The 22,630-nt window shown below is 29.5% G+C and overlaps 3 protein-coding genes across 3 annotated transcripts; 2 read left to right on the forward strand and 1 right to left on the reverse strand.

Moving 5' to 3' along the window:
• Positions 1-2,231: 2,231 nt before the first annotated feature.
• LOC114168461 (tocopherol O-methyltransferase, chloroplastic-like) lies at positions 2,232-6,522 on the forward strand. The gene is made up of 6 exons (XM_028053285.1): positions 2,232-2,510; positions 3,736-3,905; positions 4,060-4,164; positions 4,285-4,488; positions 5,308-5,410; positions 6,265-6,522. Exons 1-6 carry the CDS (start codon positions 2,300-2,302, stop codon positions 6,366-6,368), a joined length of 897 nt encoding a protein of 298 aa, XP_027909086.1. The 5' UTR covers positions 2,232-2,299; the 3' UTR covers positions 6,369-6,522.
• A 3,775-nt stretch (positions 6,523-10,297) lies between these two features.
• Positions 10,298-13,424, forward strand: LOC114170038. Its single transcript, XM_028055506.1, has 4 exons — positions 10,298-10,456; positions 11,094-11,325; positions 11,475-11,579; positions 12,512-13,424. Exons 2-4 carry the CDS (start codon positions 11,139-11,141, stop codon positions 13,258-13,260), a joined length of 1,041 nt encoding a protein of 346 aa, XP_027911307.1. The 5' UTR covers positions 10,298-10,456; positions 11,094-11,138; the 3' UTR covers positions 13,261-13,424.
• Positions 13,425-16,814: 3,390 nt separating this feature from the next.
• Positions 16,815-22,022, reverse strand: LOC114169843 (bromodomain-containing protein DDB_G0280777). The gene is made up of 2 exons (XM_028055170.1): positions 21,294-22,022; positions 16,815-17,797 (listed from the first exon to the last, which is right to left on the reverse strand). The coding sequence occupies exons 1-2, from the start codon at positions 21,755-21,757 to the stop codon at positions 17,155-17,157; spliced, it is 1,107 nt and encodes a 368-aa protein (XP_027910971.1). The 5' UTR covers positions 21,758-22,022; the 3' UTR covers positions 16,815-17,154.
• Positions 22,023-22,630: the final 608 nt, after the last annotated feature.

The raw sequence follows: 22,630 nt of genomic DNA on the forward strand, positions 1-22,630 counted from the left end.
AATATCTTATAGAATCTAAATCCTAAATTTGTGATGTGAATACTACGACTTAAATAAAAAAAATACTCTAACACTATGAACTTTTTTTTTTTTTACAGATTTTGGTGATTTTTTGTCAAACTCGAATTATGTTATTTCTAATAATACCATCATTTATATTTGTACTAGGTTAATTGTTATCGGTATAACATGTGGCTTGGTCTTCACATCTTTACACACGCCTTCAATACAAAAGTATCCACACATTTATTATCAACTTCTTCTATGTTTTCAACCCATATATATCCATACATTTATTATCAACACCTTTATATTTTCAACACATATATTAGCTTAAAATGACTCAATATTATAATGTCAAAATTAATATATCAAAAATAAACTCTTAAATTTAAGTAAAACCTAATAAATAATTTAATATCTTAAAAAGATTACTGGTTATTTAGCACAATTTAAAAAACCCTTCTTCATTCAAAAAATTGTTGAATCACTCAATACTTGTAATTAATTGTCTCGTTAGTTCACATTTATTTTATATGCTTGTTACATCAAGTCCCTTTCCATATCATAAAATCTATTTAATTAATTTAGAACATACAACCTTCTTAGTGTTTTTTTTTTTTTTCAAATATGTCTTTATCCACATTTGTTATATTTTGTAAACATTGAAGTTACTCTTGTGACCATTTTGTTTTACTAGCAATTAATTTAAAATGTTGACCAATATGACTTGACGTTGATATATCATACAAAAAGAAATAATAGTTTACATTATTATGAAAGTTTGACTAGCTAGGTAACAATAAGTATTGATTAGTGACTTTCAAATGAAATTAAAATTGTAAATTATTTAATGAAATAATCTAGATCGTTCACCGCATAAAAAGTCAATAAAATATAAGTATAAACATGGTTAATTAATAAAAAGTTGTCACCTAAAAAATTTAATTAGAAAACGTTTTACAGAAAACATTGAATAGAATGAAGAGTATAACGTTTACAAAAATCAATATTAAAAGAATGATAATAAAATAATTAAAGAAACATACGTTGATTCTCTATTACCAACAAGCGTCCAAAACCAAAACGAATGCTTATAGCAGAAATTATAATTAAATAAAAACGTCTAAACAAATAAATAGACAAAAAAAAAATCAGCTCACATTTCCTTTTGCAAAATATGCAATGAGGTATATATCTTTATTTATTTATTTTTTATAAGACATTTATATGAAAAGTTATAATATAATCTTCAAAATATTTTTTTTATGTTTAAGAAAATAAATCACAAAAATATTACAAATACATTTACAAATCAAAATTGAACACAATCGTTTATTTCCATAAATTTAATTTGGTCTCCATATATTTTTATGATTATTAAACTTTAATATTACCAACGTAAAATTTCTTAGTTTAATATCACACTTAATATTAATTTATAAACAAATTAAAAAATTAAGTAATTTATGAAAATGTTAATATTAATTTATGTATATCTCAAACCAAGCCCAATCTCGAAATTCTGCACGTTTCTAAAAGGTTAAACTAATGACTTCATTAGAACATGACTAAAATAGCCATTGACTCATCCACCCAGCCTATGTAATAAGTACCGATTCTAATATTTATTATATCTTTTATTATTATTATTATATATATATTATATTATTTTTACTATATTTAGTAAGAGAAATAAATGATACTGTAATAACTAAATTTTGAGAACTGAATTAATATTCTTTAACTAACTTTCTAACTTTTTTTCTATATTTCAAAACTATTAAGAGATGTTAACTCTAGTTATAAAGAAAGAAAATGTCAAAGTTTAAATGTTTTAGTATTATTTTTTTTTTTAAATGTATGGAGATTTTTTTTTGTCAAATAAGATTAACTATTTTTTGACATGAAAACAAGATTTCTAAAATATCTTTTAATAAACCTAACAAAGTTTCTAAAAATAGAATTAAAGTAAATTAAATTTTATTTTTCAATTAAAATAAAATAATAAAATAATTTCTTTTACCTAATTAGAAAAGTTTGTCAAAAATTTTTAAAAAAACTTTGTCAATCTATAATAACTATTATTTTATTGCAGTGGAAAGAGTAATTTCTTTTTGCAACTTGTGACGAAGACATGCATCCAATTAGTTGGTGAGTGTTTGGATATGCATTATTACGCAGAGTGACTAGACCTAGACAAGATCTGCGTATAAAATATGGCATCATATGCGTTACTCGCTCACTCACTCACTCACGAGTTATTTTCTCCAGCGGTTACTGCTATACGAAGAAGGAGATGGCAGTGGAACAGCACGAGAAGGAGAAGGAGAAACTGCAGAAGGGAATCGCTGAGTTCTACGACGAGTCCTCTACCATATGGGAGAACATTTGGGGCGACCACATGCACCATGGCTTCTACGACCCGGATTCCACCGTTTCGGTTTCGGATCATCGCGCTGCTCAGATCCGAATGATCGAAGAGTCGCTTCGTTTTGCTTCGCTTTCTGGTATTCTTCGTTTTTCATTACAGTTCTAGTTTCAACTTCACTGTGTTCATTCAAACACTGTTAGATTTCGAAATCGAATTTTCAAAACACTGTTGGAATTCAAAACGAATCCACATCTACATACAGCGCATGCCGTGATTTGGTTTGATTCAAAAACCAAGTTTTCATCATGAAATTTGCTTGACGATGCCTTATTCCTAGTCTTTTTTTAGAAGATGGTGTCGTCTACCTTTTTTTTCTTTTCACTACTGTTTGTCATGGTCTTTTCATTGTGTCCCCCTTCCACATGTTTCTCGGGGGTTTTCTTTTATGATTAAATCATTGTTTGGTACACGGGATATGATATTTTAGTGTCTCTGTATATTTTATTTTACATCTATAACGTTAATTTTTTTATGTCGATACAAATGTTTATTTTTTATTTATGTTTTCATCTTTCAAAATCTTACTTTGGCTTAAAAATAAGGTAAAAATCCATAATATATATACAAATACAAATTATATCTTAGAAGTCAGTCTTAAAAGTTAAACTTAAAGTCATCCACAATTTTTTAATGTCTAGTTACATACACAATATATATATATATATATATATATATATATATATATATATATATATATATATATTTCTCAAACCGATTATATAAAATTAATTAACCTTAAAATTAACTTTTTAACATTCTTTTTTATTTTTTAATAACTGTACTCGTTAGGTTATTAGTTTCTTTCCATAAATCACAAATCAATCACTATCTATAAATAGTTGATAAAAAAAAAACTCACTATCTATCTATCACTTTAATCTCGTTTTTTTTTTCAATTATTTTATAAAACAAAATGAGAGTCAGAATGACGGTGGCTGAGCTTCTTTAGCTCCTAGAGTTTCTGAATATCCACCACAATGATTTTTTTTGGTGTGATTAAATGAACTTTTCAACTGTTGTGGACAAGAAAAAAAATTAAAATAAACTTATGCATGAATTGATATGCACGATTAGTTTTATATATATTTTTTAAAGAATTATATGTTTAGTTTGGTAGAAGTTAGTTTTAGTTTATAAACAAATCCATTTTAATTTTTTCGTGAAAGTGTTAACGAAAAAAAATTATTTATCCAGACCAGAAAAGACGTTCATAACATGTTAACTAATAATTTGGATCTTGATTTGAAAACATGAAAATTGTGTATGTTACCGACTGTTATTCTGTTTTTGTATTTGGTTAGAGGAACGTACGAAATGGCCGAAGAGAATAGTTGATGTTGGGTGTGGCATAGGGGGCAGTTCCAGATACTTGGCCCAGAAATTTGGGGCAACCAGCGTTGGCATCACTCTCAGTTCCGTTCAAGCTCAAAGAGCTAATTCTCTTGCTGCAGCTCAAGGATTGGCTCACAAGGTCTTAATTTCTGAAATTGATCTGTTTTAGATCTACTTTACGCATTTTTCAAAGTTCTTGATAACTTCTATGGAATCTACGCACATGGAGCTATTATAATATAACATGATTAACATAAAATAAAATATTTGTTTCCTTGTTTCTGTGATTGCAGGTTTCTTTTCACGTCGCTGACGCTCTGCAGCAACCATTCCCTGATGGACAGTTTGATCTGGTGTGGTCCATGGAGAGTGGAGAGCATATGCCTGACAAAACTAAGGTTTCAATTTAATTTTCTCTTCCACTATATATATGCTTTACTTGTGACTAATCTCACTTCGAACAATGGTTAAACCTTAACCATGATCGAATTAATGTTTATTTCACATGCCACTGACAGTTTGTTGGAGAGTTGGCTCGGGTAGCAGCACCAGGTGGCACCATAATAATAGTAACATGGTGCCACAGGGATCTTGGCCCTGACGAACAATCCCTAAAACCATGGGAGCAAGATCTGTTGAAGAAGATTTGTGATGCGTTTTATCTTCCAGCCTGGTGCTCAGCTTCTGATTATATCAATTTGCTTAAATCACTGTCACTTCAGGTAAATTAAGTGTAGTTCTTGAGGTTTTTCAGTAATTTGAAAGCTTTGTGTTCTCCACTCATTCCAAGTAACGATACAAGTCAGTTTGTAAGATGAGATTTGTATTCATTTATATTAGAGATGATAATATGGATCTGGTCCGTTGGCCGACTCGTAGACCTGTAAAAAAAAATGTGGGACGAGCCAGGATATTAAACCTGCAGGCCCACAGTAGCCCGCCCGCAGTAGCCCGCCTGCATAAGCCCACATAAAAAAAACATGCACTTATATATATTAGTTACTTTTTTATGGACTCTTGCATTAATGTTCCAAATTTTTGTATAACTGGAAAAGACAAGTATTATGTATGTTTTTAATGTGCTAAAATTTAAAAAATACATAGTGTATATTGTAGTATGAATATAAATATGATGAAAATATTGAATTATCAATTTATCATTCAACTCCCCAAAGTCTTTACTTAATTTTGTGAACTTCTTAAAGTTTCTCCATTTTTAAACATTGAAAGTTTTATCATAAACATTAAAAAAAAAAAGTGGATCAGCCTATATACCCACAGGCCAAGTGATGTGTGGAACGGGCCAATAATTACAGTCTGCATAAATTGTGCAGGACAGAACGGGCCAACCTGTGATGTGCGAGTCGAGTCTAAACAGACCAGACCGGCCCGCATTATCATCCCTAATTTATATACTATAAAATTACCTTTATTTCTAGCTCATGTAAAACTTTCAACACATACATACACACAATAAGAAAGAGTTGAAGTTGTGTTGCTACTATAAGATGCATGATTGGTATATATATATATATATGTAGGATATCAAGTCAGAAGATTGGTCTCCATTTGTTGCTCCATTTTGGCCAGCAGTGATACGTTCTGCGTTAACATGGAATGGCCTCACTTCACTTTTGCGCAGTGGTAAGCTCAACATTCATGGATCATTTTCAATAATTAAACTTAGCGGTTTTCTAAAAAATATGAACAAAAAGCTCTTTATAAATCTAGTTATGACATAAAATAATTGTTCAAGAAGTTAATATAATAAAACTTGTATAACTAATTAAATTATGGGTTGATAAACTTCAGTTTATATAGAAAGTCAGTTATTTATTTATGATTCTTAACGATATTTATGCATACAATTGTTTACGTATGTTCGATATTTAATTATTAGTTTGCTTGTTAATAGATTAAGATATTTGCGACTGTGCGTGAGGTTTACCAGAAAATTATGTTATCTTAGAATAACGAAGACTAAATTATTTGAAGAAAATAAAGTGTGAAAGGAGATTATCATTAATGAATTTTCCCTGCCTTTTCTTCCATGTTCATGCATACATGTCAATATATTTGTAGGCCCCCTAATTAAATAATAAGCATAGAAAATGACCTAATTATTATACATATTATATAATGTATATAAAAATTGTTTCATCGGTTGAAATTGGTTAATAGAAAAAAATTAAAAACATAAAATTTAACTTTATTGTAGTTAATTTAACATATAAAAGATTATTTTATTGCTAGTCTCTTGTTTTCTCAAGTTATATAGTTATGTTTATGCCAATCAAAGAAATTCGAACCAATAATTATTTTATCACAAGTTGTTTTACAGTTGAAATAAGAGAACCAATAATTAATGAATTTTTAAATACAATTATGCAGTAAAAGGAAAGATTACTTATTCCACCAACTTTCATCTACCTCACAATACATCACTGTTCTTGTTGAAGTGTTTTTAATTTGATTATTTGTTTTTTGTTTTTTTGCAGGAGTGAAAACCATTAAAGGAGCTTTGGCTATGCCATTGATGATAAAAGGATACAAGAAGGGTTTGATTAAGTTTGTGATCATTACATGTAGAAAGCCTCGATAAATAAGTGAAGGCATGCAGAATATTATATTTATTTGTTTTCGAAATCATTTATTTTGATAGTTGAAATAAAAAAAAAATAAGAGAAACCCATTGAGAGTGAAAGGGGTGAAATGACATCAAATTGAAGATTATATAAGCTAATTTTTCTCGTTCAGCCTCCACTAAGGCACCAATAATGGTGCAAATAAAAAAATCACCAGTAATTGTACTTCATATTTTGTGTTTATCTCGAATTATTTGATTTAGTTTATATACCATTATAATCAAAGTTATATTTAAATTCTTATTATTCACAAGTGGATTTGGGAAAGGAGTTTCTAATGTTAATCAAATTTATTTTTAGTAGTTTTTGGGAATAATATTTCTATAATATATATATATATATATATATATATATATATATGATAACTAATAATTAATAATTAAATATAAAATACGTCCAAATTTTAGTGAAGATTAGATCTCTAAAATGTTTATAAAGAAACAAATAGTTGAGAGATTTAAGTGTCAATGTCATTAACATTACTAACGATGATTTTTATAATAAAAATAAGTTAAGACAACTGTCATTGCACCAATACATTTATTATTATTTTTATGACTAGAAAGATCATAACCAATATTATATTGCTAATGTGTGTGCTTTTTTAATTTAATTTCTAACTTTTTAGCTTTCTATGGACCTCCAAAACAAGTAATCAACTTTAACAATAAAACAAATCATATATACAAATAAAATGAACAGTTAGTGTGAGGATAATATATTGTGAAAATAGATAATTAATATCTTATGTCTATATCATATATTTTTTTATTAATTATATTTTGTAACTATTAGAGATCTTTTATTGATTAAATATAAGATACATCTATACTATTAGAATTAGAACAAGCATTAAAGTTAGTATTTTTGTCAATATAAACTAATTTAAATTCATTTTTTTTATATAACATCATACTCCATTTTAATTAGATTTATTAAATTTGTTATGCTACCAATTTTTCGGCTACTATTATACTATTCACATAAATATAGTTTTACGAATGAAATATTTATGTCATATCAATATATTGAAATTTTCATATCACTAAAATAATATAATCAATTTATGATATATAAATAAAGACAAATTTTATTTTATTAATTAATTTTGTAAAAATAAATCAAACTTAAATCTACTTTCTAATATTTATATATAAATAAAAGTTTATAAGTTTTAACAAATAATAATGCTTATAAATAACAACTTTATTTTACTGCAATGATAAACATAACAAATGAGGTAATGATATTTGTATATAACAAATAAGGTAATTATATTAACATTTATAAGTAATTAAGGTTGATTGACTTTAACCCAATGATAGTACTATCTTAATTTCTTATAATCCTTACACGTGCAACCAACATTTTTCAAAAATAATATCAAGAAAGATATATCACATTATTTTTCATATAAGAAAAATAGTCTTGGACGTTTGACAATTCTTATAAAAATAAAATAGTTTTAAAAAAAATAACTTTTAGATTTTAAAAATTAAGAAAAAATGAATAATAATAATAAGGAGTAATATTAAATAGCAGTAAGAAAAAATGTGTTAGTTAAAATATCAGTATCTTTTTCACGTAACATCTTTTCTTACATTATCCTTCTTTTCATATAATTATTTTTATTAAAAAAAAATATTTTTTGACAATTTTCTATCACGACAAGAAGTGTATTTTCTAAATAATTTTTCATTTTTTCTATTTTTTTATTCTCAATATTTTAAAATTATTTTAAAAATGATACCTCATATTATAAGAGAAAGTTATCATTTTTTAAAAGTAAATATTAGTAGTCAAAATATCATTATTTTTTAAAAATAAATATTCTTTTAAGCTTATGGTTCTTTTGTCCAATAACATTTGTCTTCTACTTTATCCATAATTTGTTAGGCTACCACAACGGAAAAAAAATACTATATTATTTCTTGTTGTATTATAGTTTGTTCGGCCTCACTGTTTTTTTTTTCTTATTCTTTTATTTTTTTTTCACAAATATTTTGGGTATCTCAATTGAATGAAGGAAGATGTTATGGCCTTTGTTTTTTCTTTTTCTTTTTCTTTCTCTCTCTTCTGGACTTAATCTTACATAATTTATGTTTTATTGGTTGAAAATGATATTGATTTCGACTTTTCCCTATTTAAATTTTGAGGGTGAATTAATTTTAAACAAGTAAAAGAAAATTATTGTTTTGAGCTGAATTTTTTTAACATTTCTTAAAATCATTCGATGTAACAATATAATTAAATTTTTATGTCCGATAAGTTATATTCCTGCTACCAAAAAATAATCTTAATTTACATTATTTAATAAAATTATTATTGAATTCAAATGAAGTATAAATAAGTTTCTTATTTTTTTTCTTACAAATTTTTATTAAATAACCATAATTAAACCCTATTGAACTATGACAGATAATGTTAAAAAGGAAAATGTATTTTTTTGATAAATAAATTGTATAAGAATTGTAAATCTTCAATATTGACCAAGTGTATAGTTGGGGAGTGTGTGGACCATCTCTAAATGACTCAGAATGGTAGTTGAGAAGAAAGAGGGTGAACAAAATGTATGAGAAGATACAATAATTAACAACAAAATGAATATTATTTAACTTTATTTCAATTGGATTAACAATATTTTCAAAATATTATAGGAAGACTTTAGTTATGTAATGACTTAAACTTGTGAAATCATGAACAAAAAATGACCATTTTGTATACAGGTATTGGAGAAAATTATATTGTTAAGAAAAATTGACATTAATTGTTCTAATATTTTAACACCAAGAGTTTATTTTTCTTTAAAAAAATGTTTTTTTCAATAGAGTGGTATAATAGTTTATGTTAATAATTAATAAATCATCATAAGTTTACAAATTAAAATTATTTGATATTTGAAATAAAATATCCTAGTAGTATTTATTTAAAAACATAAAAGTTTGCATCACTATTCACCTTTTTCTTTGTTTTTTTTTTCACTTGCAGCATAGTCTTGTCTTAAGCCGTGTCTGTTTCCTAAATATTTTTTCTCAAAAAAATCTAATGTGCTATCAACTTTTTTTTATCAAGCTTAAATAAAATACCTTTAATCCCATTTTGTTAAAATAGTTACAACTTTTAAGAGAATACTTTTTATACAAACACCATCTAAATTCTAACGAAAATTATACTTTAACTTCAATTTATTGACTCTCATTTTTTACACTCTATCGTGACTTAAGATAGATCATTAATTATTTTTAAAAAAATTGTATATTGGTTAATAATTCAAATCAGGTCAAGAATAAAGATGGTTGTTAAAAAATTGGAATATCATTGTCCAAATTTTAATTAATATTCATTATTTTTTATGACCAATTGTTTTTCAAAGTTTCGAAAATAATTACGAGTAATAACCGCTTATTCCTGTAATGAAATTGACATTATATTTTTTTAATACATAAATAGATTGGATTAAAGGTATCTTATGACATATCCCAAAATTCTATTTTACTGTGGAAACCGTTACACAGTCCTAAAATTTTTATTTTTCTTTTTAAATTATGAAAACAAAATATATATATATATATATATATATATATATATATATATATATATATTTATTTATTTATTTATACAACACATGAAATGTTTAGGTGGTAAAATTTGGGGTTTTGGTGAAAATTGGGAAATAATAAAGAAAAAAAGAAGAAGAATATTATTGAGATCATGTGTGTGTATGACAGATGGAATAAAGTATGGTATGTTGAGGATGTTGAAGGTGGCGTGGAAGGGGTAACCAAATTCTTCTTTTTGCATATACATGTATGTATATTGTATTAATTAATTTATTATTTATTATTAAATTTCATCTTTTTTTGTTTTTCTTTTTTACCAGTCAAATATTTCTTTTTGGGAAACCCATTCTCTCTCTTTCTCAGCCACTGTCTCTTGACTCAGTTGGTTAGCCGCTATGAACAAAAACCCTCTCACTTTTCCTTCTTCTTCTTCCACTCTCACTCTCTATTCATCCTTCACTACCATGTTTTCGTAGAAATATAAGGTACTCTCTTTTTACTATCTCTGATTTTCTTCTTCTACTTTTCTTTTCTTTGTCTCTTTGTTTCTTCTTCTTTTTGTTGTTATCGTTGGATTTTTTTTTCTCTATATTTTGGATTTTGGAAAACTGGCACTGCTCTCGGTGGGACGTGTCGTGATTGGGTGGCGATGATGTTTGATCTGAGGTAGAAAATGGGAGAGAAAAGAAAAATATGACAAGGGTTTAAGGAATGGGTATGGTTGAGATCTTTGTGGGAAATTTCCTGTTCTGTTTTTTGGGTTTTTCGAAGGTGTCGAACCGACAAGTGCCAATGTGTCTGAAATTTTATCGATGCCAGAAAACGAAAATCTGTGTCTGCAGTTTTTTGGAGTTTTGTAGGGAAACGGTGGCGGTGGAGTGAGCCCCAAATAGATAGGGGAAAAAAAGAAAAGGGGGTTAGGATTAGGAGAGGGGTTAATGTTTCTGAAGAAGAAATATTAATATTAATATATTAAAACTAATGAATATAAATGGATAATTTTATTTTTTTTATGGTGAATGTCAGAAGGTGATATTAATGTAGTAATGAAAATTTTAAATTCTATATTATGTGTGTGTGTGTGTTTTGGAGGTAATGAGATTTTGGTATTTGTTTGTGTAGGTTCTTCTTGGACAACCCAGAACATTTTTGTTTCTGCTTTTTAAAATGAAACCACATGCCAATGGGGTTTCTAGAGGTCATAAGGCAAATGGTACTACTCAAGTTGAAGGGCCTAACTGGCTTATTTTTGCTGCTGGTGCATTGTTGAGTACCTTATCCATTCGCCTTGGTTACAAGTTGAAGCAGGCACTTGACTCCAAACCCAAGCAGAATGCAACTTCCATTCAGAAAGGTCCTTATGTACTCTGTTGGGGGCACCATTTTTCCTGTTTTTGTATTTCTCCTCCCTTTTGATGAAGATGTGAAAATATATTTTGTAGTCAAATTGGATATCTGTTTTGGTCTAAGTGGATTCTAACTTCATGTCTTTTGATGCTTCAGGAAATGGAAAATCCTCCAGCACAAAGAAATCGGCAGACTATTTTTTGCAGACTAATGGATATTCCCAAATGCAAGATAATCACGGATGCTTCACTTGCATCTCAGGTTGTTTACTATGTGCTTCAAATACTATTCTTATTTGCTGAGTTTTGATGACTGGTTGTTGGGCTGTGTAGTACTTTTCTTATTTAGAAGATTTATTTTTTTGACGAGATTTTGTATCTGAATTTGGAATCACGTTGGATGATTATTGATATTGTGTTTGTAGGACGCTGAGATTATTATTATTATTATTATTATCTGCTAAGACTTGTTAATTATGTTCTTTGTATTAGTCTATTTTCTCTGCATCAAGTGTTAAGAGCGTGTCAGTGAAACATTTAGTTTTGTTCTCATCATATTTATTGGTTATCTCTTCTTCCAGTTTTATGTCACTAGCGTTACTATTGAATGTGATCATTACATGTTCTACTAATAAACAGCATTTCCATCTGAAGTTGGAGATGTATGAAGTGGTGTCAAAATGCAAGTTATTTACCTGCACTCATATGATAGGGTGGGAATGGACATGCCCATGTTCTAATTAGGCAGATGAGCTAAACATCCTGAAGCAATTCAGGGATCTATGGCACTTGATACTTGACTTTCTCTGCTTGCAGTTATGAAGATAAAACCTTTTATTTGGTATCATATCATCAGATTTTTTTTTTCTTTACCAGCAAAGAGATACAAACTACACAAATAGTTCAGATATTTAAAGTAAAGTAAACCCGAATTTAACAGGATGATGGACTTTCGTTTGAAGTTGACAGCACTGTCAGAGATGGTGTAAACATTGTAAATGAGTAATTTGGAAATAATTGATCACTATAGTTTGTGAATCTGGTTCTACATTCTGTGTGATATTATTCTTTTTTACGGTTTATCCTTTTCAGGGATGCTACCAAGCCCTAAATATTTAAGCTTCTTATTCTGTTTCAATTTGTGTCTTACGTAGATTTTAAGTATCAATGTGATATTGTTCTGGTTCTGGATAGGAACTGGTGGTACCATGGAACTAAAGTGCCCACCAAATGGACAGATGCTGAATGAGTTTGATGGAGCTCTACCATTGGTGACTGTTCCTGCTGCTGCTGTTGCTCCTGAATTTAGCAAGGAAAATGGTGCTGTGTGGGCATGCTCCCCTGAGCATCATCTTGAATTGCCTTCAAAGCCATTCCACCATTCAAACTGCTCAGATTCACCGTGTGTATCAGAATCTGGTTCTGATATTTTTAGTAAGAGAGAAGTCATTCAGAAACTGCGGCAACAGTTGAAGAGAAGAGATGACATGATTCTAGAAATGCAAGATCAAATGGCTGAATTGCAAAATTCACTCAATGCCCAGATGGGGCTTTCTTCACATTTGCAAATGCAGCTTGATGCCACAAACAGGGACTTATTTGATTCCGAGAGAGAGATCCAAAGGCTAAGAAAAGCAATTGCAGATCACTGTGTTGGATACATTCCCCATGACAAATCTTCCAAAGTTACAACTTCTGTTGAGACTAGAAATGGTCTTTTAAATGGGCATCTTGATGGGGAGAGTAATTCTGAGTCCCCTGAAAAACTAAGAGATGAAGAGGAGAGAGTTGAATTGCTGAAAAGACAAGTGGGTGAGTTGAAAGAGGTAATAGAAGGAAAAGAATACTTGCTTCAGAGCTACAAGGAGCAAAAGACAGAACTCGCTCTGAAAATCAGGGAATTGCAGCATAGATTGGATTCTCAGCTGCCTAATATTTTGTAGAAGCTGTCAAGTTTGTGAATACTTTGGTTCTTTTCATTTGACAAATATTCACTGTCTTCTTCCTCATTCTTTATTTTCTCTGTAATTAGCTCAATATATTTCTGAGTTTGTGCAATGTGTGCTACTGATAAATGAACGAGAGGGCTGCATATTAAAAATGGCTAGATGAATTCATAAATAGAAAAATATTTTACTAGTTTTTTTATATTTAGAGTAAAAATATACAGTTGTCATGATACATGACAAAGTGACACTTTTGTTATCAGTATGTTGTTTTAGTACTGGTTGATCATGTGGGGTTTGTGTTGGTTGGTCGACAAAAAGGGTCCATTGGTTGGAGATAGGGTCGTGGTATCAAGACAATAATTTTGACGGTAGTTCTGCAGTCAACAGAATAAAGGAAAATTGAGATACATAAAAAATAAATATTTTATAAGATATGAGAAGAAGTCATGTTAGGAAGATATGATATTAGTGCTGAGCAAATTTAAGTTGAAGTTATGCAAATCTGATATAACTTTTGGATGATACATTTTTAATTTAGTTTTGATGAAAGTATTTTAAACTAAAATTGTGTCATTAACACAATTTATTCACTTTTATATAATTTTTTAAATTCTGTTTGATTTGATCATTTTTCTAAAATGTTGCATCGAAATAGTGTTTTTTCCCCTCTTAAGGAAATAAAGGCCATTTCCTTCTTTACAACAAGAAAATTTATATTCAAATTTATATTTCATTAATTCAGGTTAGTTATGAAATTATAGCTTCAAATCTGTGACTTCAATTTCTTACAACTATAAAAAGAAATTCACGTGGTCCTTTGTTATTGGGAGTATTCTTTTTGGGTGTTAATTTAGAAAATATGTTAAATATTAGTTCAGAGTTGTTGGAAATTAGTTAAGTGTCAGTAGTTCATGGAGCTGTAGGAAAAAAAATGAGGACAGTGTAATGTTACCACGTATTATTTTTATAAGTAGTTATATAAATATTATTTCCGTTTTCATTTTTCGATATAAATAAATTCTATTATTTTTTTAAACTGGGAAAATAAAATAAATTTACACTTTTAGGGATTATAGACGAAAGTAAGACAATATTTTCTTAAATCAAGCAAATCCCAGAAAAAATTATTGACCATTTCTCAAATACTATATTTAAGATTTTAGTAATTAGTCCTTTGTAATATAAAATAATAAATGAAATATTAGGTTTCGTTTTGCATTAATGACAATATAACAGTGTTTTTTTCAGTAGTATTCATTGGGATCTGGTAACACTACATTAAATGCTAAGAAATCCCAGAATCACTATCATCATTAAGATTGGTCCACCACTTATACTACATAGAAGAGGCATTTATTTATGCATCATAAATTCAGTGTAAGCTTAAAAAAGCATAATTTTATTTGTTAGCATAATCTCATGTAGGTATCAATTAGTTTTAATCATATTTTTTGTTCACTATAATTATTCTAAAAACCTATTCATAAATCTAATTTCAGTCTCATTTTTATTAATAACATATTAAATACACTAAAATTCAAGTTATAAGACTTTTGCAATTGAATGATAAGATTTTTTTTTCCTAAATATCTTTTAATTATTTTGTATGTTTTTACTAAATCATGTATATTAAACTTTCACTCAACTGCTTTATTTTTAAATATAATGAGAATAATTTTGGAATATGAACACTTTTTTTAATAAATTTATTATTTTCAACTAATTTAACTATTGCCTACATAATTTTTATTATAGATTACATTTTAGAAAAGAGTTGTCAATATTTTGTATAAGATACACTCAATTTATTTATAATTTTGGATTATTTTCACGTCTACTCCCATAAAACAATATTAGTAACTATGTTTTGTGTTAATAGATGGCTAAAATAGAATTTTAAAATCATTGATAGTAAAGGTTAATTTAGCATATTAGTAATAATTAAAAAAAGTAGTTAAATTCATCATTTTAATTGGTTTATGGGATTATATATATATATATATATATATATATATATATATATATATATATATATATATAACTGTTTTAAAGAGTGTGAATTAATTAAAAGATTCTAATATTTATAGTCTTTGTGGAAATGAAGGTAGGAGCATGAGTGCATGACATAAACTAGTAAGATTCTTATGAAACTTTAGAATACACGTTACTACTTTATTCCTAAAATATATGCACAACCACCAAATTAAGGTCACTCATAATCATAGTCCCTAATAATCACACTTTTTGTTAAAGAAATTGTGATTTCTTTATAGTCTATGATTTATGTCACGTAGTACCAAGTATTCAGAAAATTTTACATATTTTTTAGCACATGAATTTTGAAGTAAGTTGTTTTTGAATTTAAATATATTTAAAAAGCCATTTTGATTTCTTAAATTCAATTTTTAAATTTCTTAAATTTGAGCAACCAATATTAGTGGCTAGAAGGAAAGGAATGGAGGGTCTTGGACTCTGTCCTTCCCACTAATAAAAATTAACAACTAACAGTTGTTGATAAAAAAAAAATTAAATTTTCGTAACTGAAAAAATAATCAAATCTGAAAATTATTGAAATGTTGGTTGAAAGACAAAACACATTTGATTAAAGAAACGTTGAATCAACAAGTTGACCAAAAAAATTAAACTAATAAGAACTTAACCAGCAAAAGTGAAATAAAGTGACAAAAATAATAAGCTTGAAAAGATAAAGAGAAAGCATAAAATATAACTAATGCTCTAAAAGTAAAATAAGAGGAACATAAAGAATGTTAAAGAAAAGAATAAAGTGTCAAAGATATGTTTCATGAATAAGAAAAACTTTTTGTTACATAAATTTATTTTATTACCATTATTATTATTATTATAAATTTTTAAATATTCTATAGTAAAAATTAAGAAAAAGGTGATTTTTTTTATAATTATTATCATATTCATAATTTAAACTTTACTTTTTATTCATAACCAAGTAACAGTAAATCATAGTTAAAAATAATGGTATAAATTCACTATACCGATAAATATACATATATTTTAAGTATAGTATAATTAAATAATAAACCAGTGATTAATTACCTTAAAACATATAACTTTAAATTCATATTTTCATTTCTGCTAGTATTAAGTGAATAATCATAATATGTTAATTACCAAACCCTTTTTAATAAGTGACCTCACTTATCACTTAAAGCTTTAGCAACTATTATTAATGAAAGCACATTATTATCAAAAAGCTAACAACCTTATTATCTCGTGTCAGAATTATTTAGTCAATAACTTCATTAATTTATTTATGACAAATATTCACTTGATATAAGTCAATCAAAAGGGTTACTCTCGAACACATTTCTTTCACAAACGTTGCCCACTGTAATAATTGTTCAGCAGCACTTTTTAACATTAAAACCGTGTTTTAATTCTTCATTACTTTTATTTATCTGTTCTTCCTTTCTCCCATCACATCACAAGGATAACTTGTCCCCAAAACATAATCAAACATTTTTTTTATAGTGGAAGAAAAGATCTTAAAGACTTCAGACAACCTGAAAAAATGGAATGGCAAAACGATGAAACCAGAGTTTTCCAGAAAACTAACGATATACATTTGACTGAATTTGTATGCTTATATAACACTTATGAGCACTCAATGATGAACCATGTACTGCACTATACTAGTCTAGAGCATAAACTTTGATATTCATCCAATCTAATACTGGTTCAATAGTTTTCCTTGCGCCCCTGTGAAATAGATTTTGATCCTGAAAGTAATCTTTAAGATACTAACTTGAAGACATTGATTGATACCCAGGACAATGATTTTTAAAATGGATATTGATCCCTTACACATAGTTTAAACTCTCCCAAGTGGCTTTATTCAATCACTGTCCAGAATCACCTAGCATTCAAATCAAATTCACCAACTTCGCGCCAGCCATCCTGGGTTCCAGTGTCTCCATTTTCAGCTTCATCATTCAAGAAATCCTCTGATGGCTCTTTCTCATCTCTCTGAGTATTGTTTCCCCATCCATTGATCATCTCAGCAGGGTTACCTCCCTGATCTTGCTCTCCCATGTCATGGCCAATCACAATGTCATTGCCTTGGGAACCAAGTGCACTCCCTCTCATGGGTGCTCGAGACATCATTTCAGCATGAGACTGTAAATCTGCACGAGCCTGTTCTGCTTGAAACATTGCTGCCATTCGTAGTTTTGCCTCATGGGCTTCACGGCCTGCCTTTTCCCTCGACTCTAGCTCTGCTCTTAGTTCATAATTAGCTCTTTTTTCTTCTTGGAGAAGTGCCTGCTCGATCATCAATCTCTCCTCTGACCGGAATTCCCCCAATCCTCTCTTTTGGGTTATGATGTTGAAGGCAAGTGCTTGTTTCTCAAAAGTTGCAGTGAATTCAGCAATTTTAGCAGCAATATTATTATCCCACTGTTGTGACCGCGAAAGCATCTGGCCAGTAGTGTCAGAATCAAGTATCCTATCATCCTCTTCTTCTTCATAGTCTGCCACAACATGGTAAGGCAATAACCTGCGGAAAGAACATTTAGGGAAATTCTGAAACATAAGAAATCCATGACAACATTTTCCGATTGCATCAAACATAGGAAGTGGGGGTGAGGAGTACCAGCATTGTTTTTTTCTTTGAAACAATAAATACTGTCCTTAGATTATTTCAATGAAATGCAATCAGGACCCAAAAGCATTTAATGCTGTAATAAAATACATATGCAGCAAGTAATAGGAAGTGCTCAGCAGCACTGATTGTTGTTTTAATTTATCATATTAAAAACTAAATTGTGGGAAGTAAAATACGAAGACATTAATGTCTAATTTCATTTTATTTTGATAAGATCATCGTGAACATGCATATGAAGGCCTCGCATGAAATCATGTTGTCAGATTTTCTAAAACGAAAAACTTCACACATTTGCACTGTAGTAATAAACGAGTTACCAGTTCATTTCTACATCACAGTAATCAAACTGAAAGTTTTGTCTCCCTTTATTCAAGTACCATTAGCACATATAAATTACCATATGACAGAGCAAGAACAAAATTTGATAGAATCTAAATGCTCTAGGTTCTGAAGAACTATATCTAACTAAATATAATATACATATAGTAAAATCACAAATAAGGACATGGCATAGATAACAAATTAATCTTGCTGTACAAACATAGATAAATAGGTAAACTTTGATTTGTTATTAGAATCAGGGTTAATGGCAAGAAAAATGAATTCGGGATAGGGGACGACTATGAGATGCTAAACAATTTCAGAAGCAGGGCAACAAAACATAACAAGGAGTCAAATATCACATAATATCAAAAAATACTCTATACACAAGAACAAAAGAACACATTAGAATTTAACTTAAAATCAAATAAATAGGGGAAAGCAACATGAGAGTATTCTGCAAGCGCATAGCTAATTCACAAAAGGAGAAGGTTGCAGTGAGAGAAATTGCAAGTGAAGAGATAAAATCAGTATTCAGACCACGAAAAAAACTGACACAAATATAGTTGTAAATAGACTGTAGGACAAGCATATGACAAAAGATGTTAATTAGATTTTTGGCCAAGTGCAGCTTTAAATGAATGAAAACAAAACCAAGTTCCATCAACAATAATCAACAAACACCACATAAAATCTCATTTTCCATTTGATAAATTAACATGATGAAGAAAAAAGAAATGGCAAATTGGAAATCAATTCATAACAAAAACTGTTCTTAAACAATTTTTTTTGTTTGTTTTGGATAGTGCAATGGTGAAATCTTATTCACAAGCAAGCCCTTTTCAACCCACAAACAATGGATGCAAATAAGCTTAGCCAACCTATGACCAGATTGAGACACCTCGCCACAAGCAGATGAGTGCTGCAGCAAGAGGTAGCTACCTCTAAAATACACAGTAACACAAATCACTTCAACGCTTCATCAATGAGGGCAAGTGACGAGCATTAAAATGATATCTAGTATTCTACTTAACACAAGGACATTCCATCTGATTCTCGGAAATTTACTCAGAGAAGTTCCACAAGTTATTGTGTGTTTGGTTTAGTTTATTTTGAAGAAATAGTCACTTATTTCTACCAACTTCCAGAAGAATGTTATTATTATTATTATTTCTCCAACAACAAGAAATTTCCTAACATACATTCACCTTTGTTGGAGAGGGCATTGTAATCACATTTACAACTTTTCTCAAAAAGAAAATCCAAAATGAAAATAAAGAGTATGATCAAAGCATTATTGTAACTCTTACAGGCTATTTTCACACAATGAAATAGAAATATCACCAACATTCGTTTATCCATGATAGGAGAAGAATATATCATGTAAAGCACTTATTATTTCATAGCAACAGATTATGCAATATACGATATTCATCTAATAATCCTAGTATTTTTTTTATCATACTTCTCACATGTAATTGATTCGGGAGTCAATGCAAACACTTAACTTTAAACTTGAGCTTTCCAGACAAACTTGGGAAACAAAAGGTTTTCGCTAAACTAGGAGTAAGATAAAATATATGCATGGCATCTTTAGCAAGAAACAAAAGGAACATAGGTATCATCAAATGATGGAAACTGGAGAAAAGTATGAAGAGTTATTTGTGTTTACAGAGTTCCAATAAAGTGCAATGAGAAGTTTTACTCTGTGATCATATCATCCAGCTATGCTCTATGATGGCAGTGGGTTAGGCTTTAAAGAGACAACATGAGAAAAATGTGGGAGTAACGGATATTTGGTCAGGCAAAAATTGACAAAATAAGAAAAGACTGCATATGATAAAACATTGCTGTGACACCATTTGAGGCAAAGATGAAAAAAAAACTGTTTAAATTGATTTAGACACGTACAAGGAAGGTCATTCAAAGAACCAAATGGGAGAATAGATTGCATGAATTTTAGTTTTGTGAAAAGCGAAGAAAGCATTGAAATAAGTTGTTTAGACTCATGATGAACAATATTTCTAAAGATTTGGTCTTTAAAAAAAAGGAAACACATCATTTGAACTAATGGGACAGGGGTTTTGTCCTCGTTCTCACATGTAGATGAAAATCATATTCGATCTTGTGGCTTTAGGAGGACAAAGAATTTTTTCCTGGTGTTTCAGCCAAAAGTAAATAAATCCACATACTCGTCTATATATGAGTGATAGCATATAGTTCATATTGAATATTACTTCTTTAAGTAGATTCTCTGGTACACTAAAGTCTAAAGTATCCATACAGACTATAAATAGTAGCTTCATTTGATGGCAACTGTTTTTTCTCATTCAAACACTATTGACCTAATGGTAAAGCATATCACAAACTAGGGAGCTCGAGAGATATAAGACTCTGATATAAGTGTAAAAAATAAATTCTTAATAAGCAGCAATAATGTGACTGCAAAGCCAGTAAACCACACTGATGTATACAGAGGGGCAGCTCAATTTCTCTCCTCTTAGAAAACATTTTCAGCCATCAACAAGCAAATTCCCATACGGCTCTGTGCAAAAGCTTCAATGATAATATCGATCTACAAATTTTCAGTTCAATAAGGGTTTCATGATATATCAGATCCATAAAAAAGCCATTGGTTATTAACATTCTTGTGATCTTCCCAATTTAAGGAGAAAACGTTAATTGATTAAACAAGCCTCGTCAATACCACTTGTCACTCACACAATACACTAAGAAAGGAGAAGTGTAACAAGAAATCGCTTCTTATCCTAACGTTAATTAATATGACTAAGAAAGCACACACAGAACAAGTATCTAGCTTCTTTCTACACCAAAAAACTCAGCGCAAGTCATTCTCAAATTATTCACAAAAACAGCAGGGAAATCACAGTCAGCGAGGTCAGAGAAGGATCAGAAAAACAAAATATAGTAGCACAGGTCACAAGTGAAAAAAATATATGCAAAGTTGCAATTCAAACATGGAAAACACCATCATTGTTTTTGTTTCCACAGTGACCAAAAAACAAAAAAACAGAAAGCATGATGCCGGTACGATTAAAGAACAAACCTCTCGCAGGCATCTTCAAGCGAAGAAAAGGGTCGTTTGAAGTCCGGATGGCAGACCCGCCACGCGTCCTGGTATGCCATCTGGAGCTCCATCTGGTTCCCGGGTCGAATAATCTTCTGCTGCTGCTGCTGCGGCTGCTGTTGCTGTTGTGGGGGCTGTTGCGGCTGCTGGGGCGGAAGGTGGTTGGAATTAGGGTTCTGATGCAAATTGATAATCGGATTAGGGTTAGGGTTGGGAGGATGATTTGGGTTAGGGTTAGGGTTCTGTTGGAGATTGAGGGGTCTGATAGGTCGCAAGTGAGCGTCAATGTTGGAAGGAAAACGAGAAATTGCAGCTGCTTGCTGCTGTTGATGTTGCTGCTTCTGCAACTGCTGTAAGAGCAGAAAATTTTGTTGATGCTGTTGTTGCTGTTGTTGCAACAGAAGTTGTTGATGTTGCTGCTGCAATGCCTTTGCCTCTTCCATTTTTTTCTGCAAAATGCGTTTTTTAACCGCTCAAATCCCCTCTATTTGGAATCCGATTTTGTGGGTCTGAAATTGAAGAAAGAGAGAGAAAGAGAGAGGATTTCGGAGACCGTGTTTTCTCCAAAATTTATATCCCTCCTTTCATGATCTTAGTTTCTGTGCTTCTTTCTTTCCTATCACCAATCAACACAATCGTTTTTTGTTGCGTCCACACTCTCACCCTGCGCGCAATGCAGTGTGACCCAGATGCATGTCTCTGTTTTTACTTTATTTTATTATTATTTTTTTTTTACACCTTCAACCACTACGCTCGAACTCGCGAAAACACCGAAATAAGTGGGAAAAGAAAAATCAAAATTATAATTTATCACTAAAAAAAAATCTGAGGATTAAATTAAATAAGTTCTAGGGGTTTTAATATTTTGTTAAGGTTGATCTTAATTTTGTTGTATATTGAAAGTGTTGAATTTAGTTTTACGTCTTTAATAATTGGTCCCTTGTTATCGTCGAATTTAAAATTCTCAAGTTAAAGATGGAATTCGCTGTTTTTGAGAAATACATTTTTATTTGTATTAATATTTTAGCCGTTACGTAATTGGTCTTTTCAAAATGTAATATTTGAATTTTAGCTAGAAAAAAAATGTATTGAGCATATTAAAGAAAATAATAAGTTAAATATAGTTAGTTCTTTTAACTTTTTATGTAAAAAGAAAATTGCCTTCAAGCGTCAACTAATGTAATTACACACAAATTGCAAGTATGTAAAAAATTATTTAAGATTGGAGATGTATAATATATGACGTGAAAAATAATTGTTTCTTCTAAATTGAAAACATATTTTTATGTAATTTTATTGTGATGACAACAAAATAA

Source organism: Vigna unguiculata, chromosome 11 (genome assembly GCF_004118075.2).
Source record: "Vigna unguiculata cultivar IT97K-499-35 chromosome 11, ASM411807v1, whole genome shotgun sequence".
Taxonomy (NCBI): domain Eukaryota; kingdom Viridiplantae; phylum Streptophyta; class Magnoliopsida; order Fabales; family Fabaceae; genus Vigna; species Vigna unguiculata.

What these genes read in the sequence shown, in the direction of transcription:
- LOC114168461 (XM_028053285.1), top strand. Translation starts at nt 2,300, where the DNA reads ATGGCAGTGGAACAGCACGAGAAGGAGAAGGAGAAACTGCAGAAGGGA. An exon ending in TCGTTTTGCTTCGCTTTCTG is followed by an intron (nt 2,511 to 3,735) that starts GTATTCTTCGTT and finishes GTATTTGGTTAG; the next exon opens with AGGAACGTACGAAATGGCCG. An exon ending in ATATGCCTGACAAAACTAAG is followed by an intron (nt 4,165 to 4,284) that starts GTTTCAATTTAA and finishes TGCCACTGACAG; the next exon opens with TTTGTTGGAGAGTTGGCTCG.
- LOC114170038 (XM_028055506.1), top strand. Translation starts at nt 11,139, where the DNA reads ATGAAACCACATGCCAATGGGGTTTCTAGAGGTCATAAGGCAAATGGT. An exon ending in TGCAACTTCCATTCAGAAAG is followed by an intron (nt 11,326 to 11,474) that starts GTCCTTATGTAC and finishes TTGATGCTTCAG; the next exon opens with GAAATGGAAAATCCTCCAGC. An exon ending in ATGCTTCACTTGCATCTCAG is followed by an intron (nt 11,580 to 12,511) that starts GTTGTTTACTAT and finishes GGTTCTGGATAG; the next exon opens with GAACTGGTGGTACCATGGAA.
- LOC114169843 (XM_028055170.1), bottom strand. Translation starts at nt 21,757, where the DNA reads ATGGAAGAGGCAAAGGCATTGCAGCAGCAACATCAACAACTTCTGTTG. An exon ending in CTTGAAGATGCCTGCGAGAG is followed by an intron (nt 17,798 to 21,293) that starts GTTTGTTCTTTA and finishes TTCTTTCCGCAG; the next exon opens with GTTATTGCCTTACCATGTTG.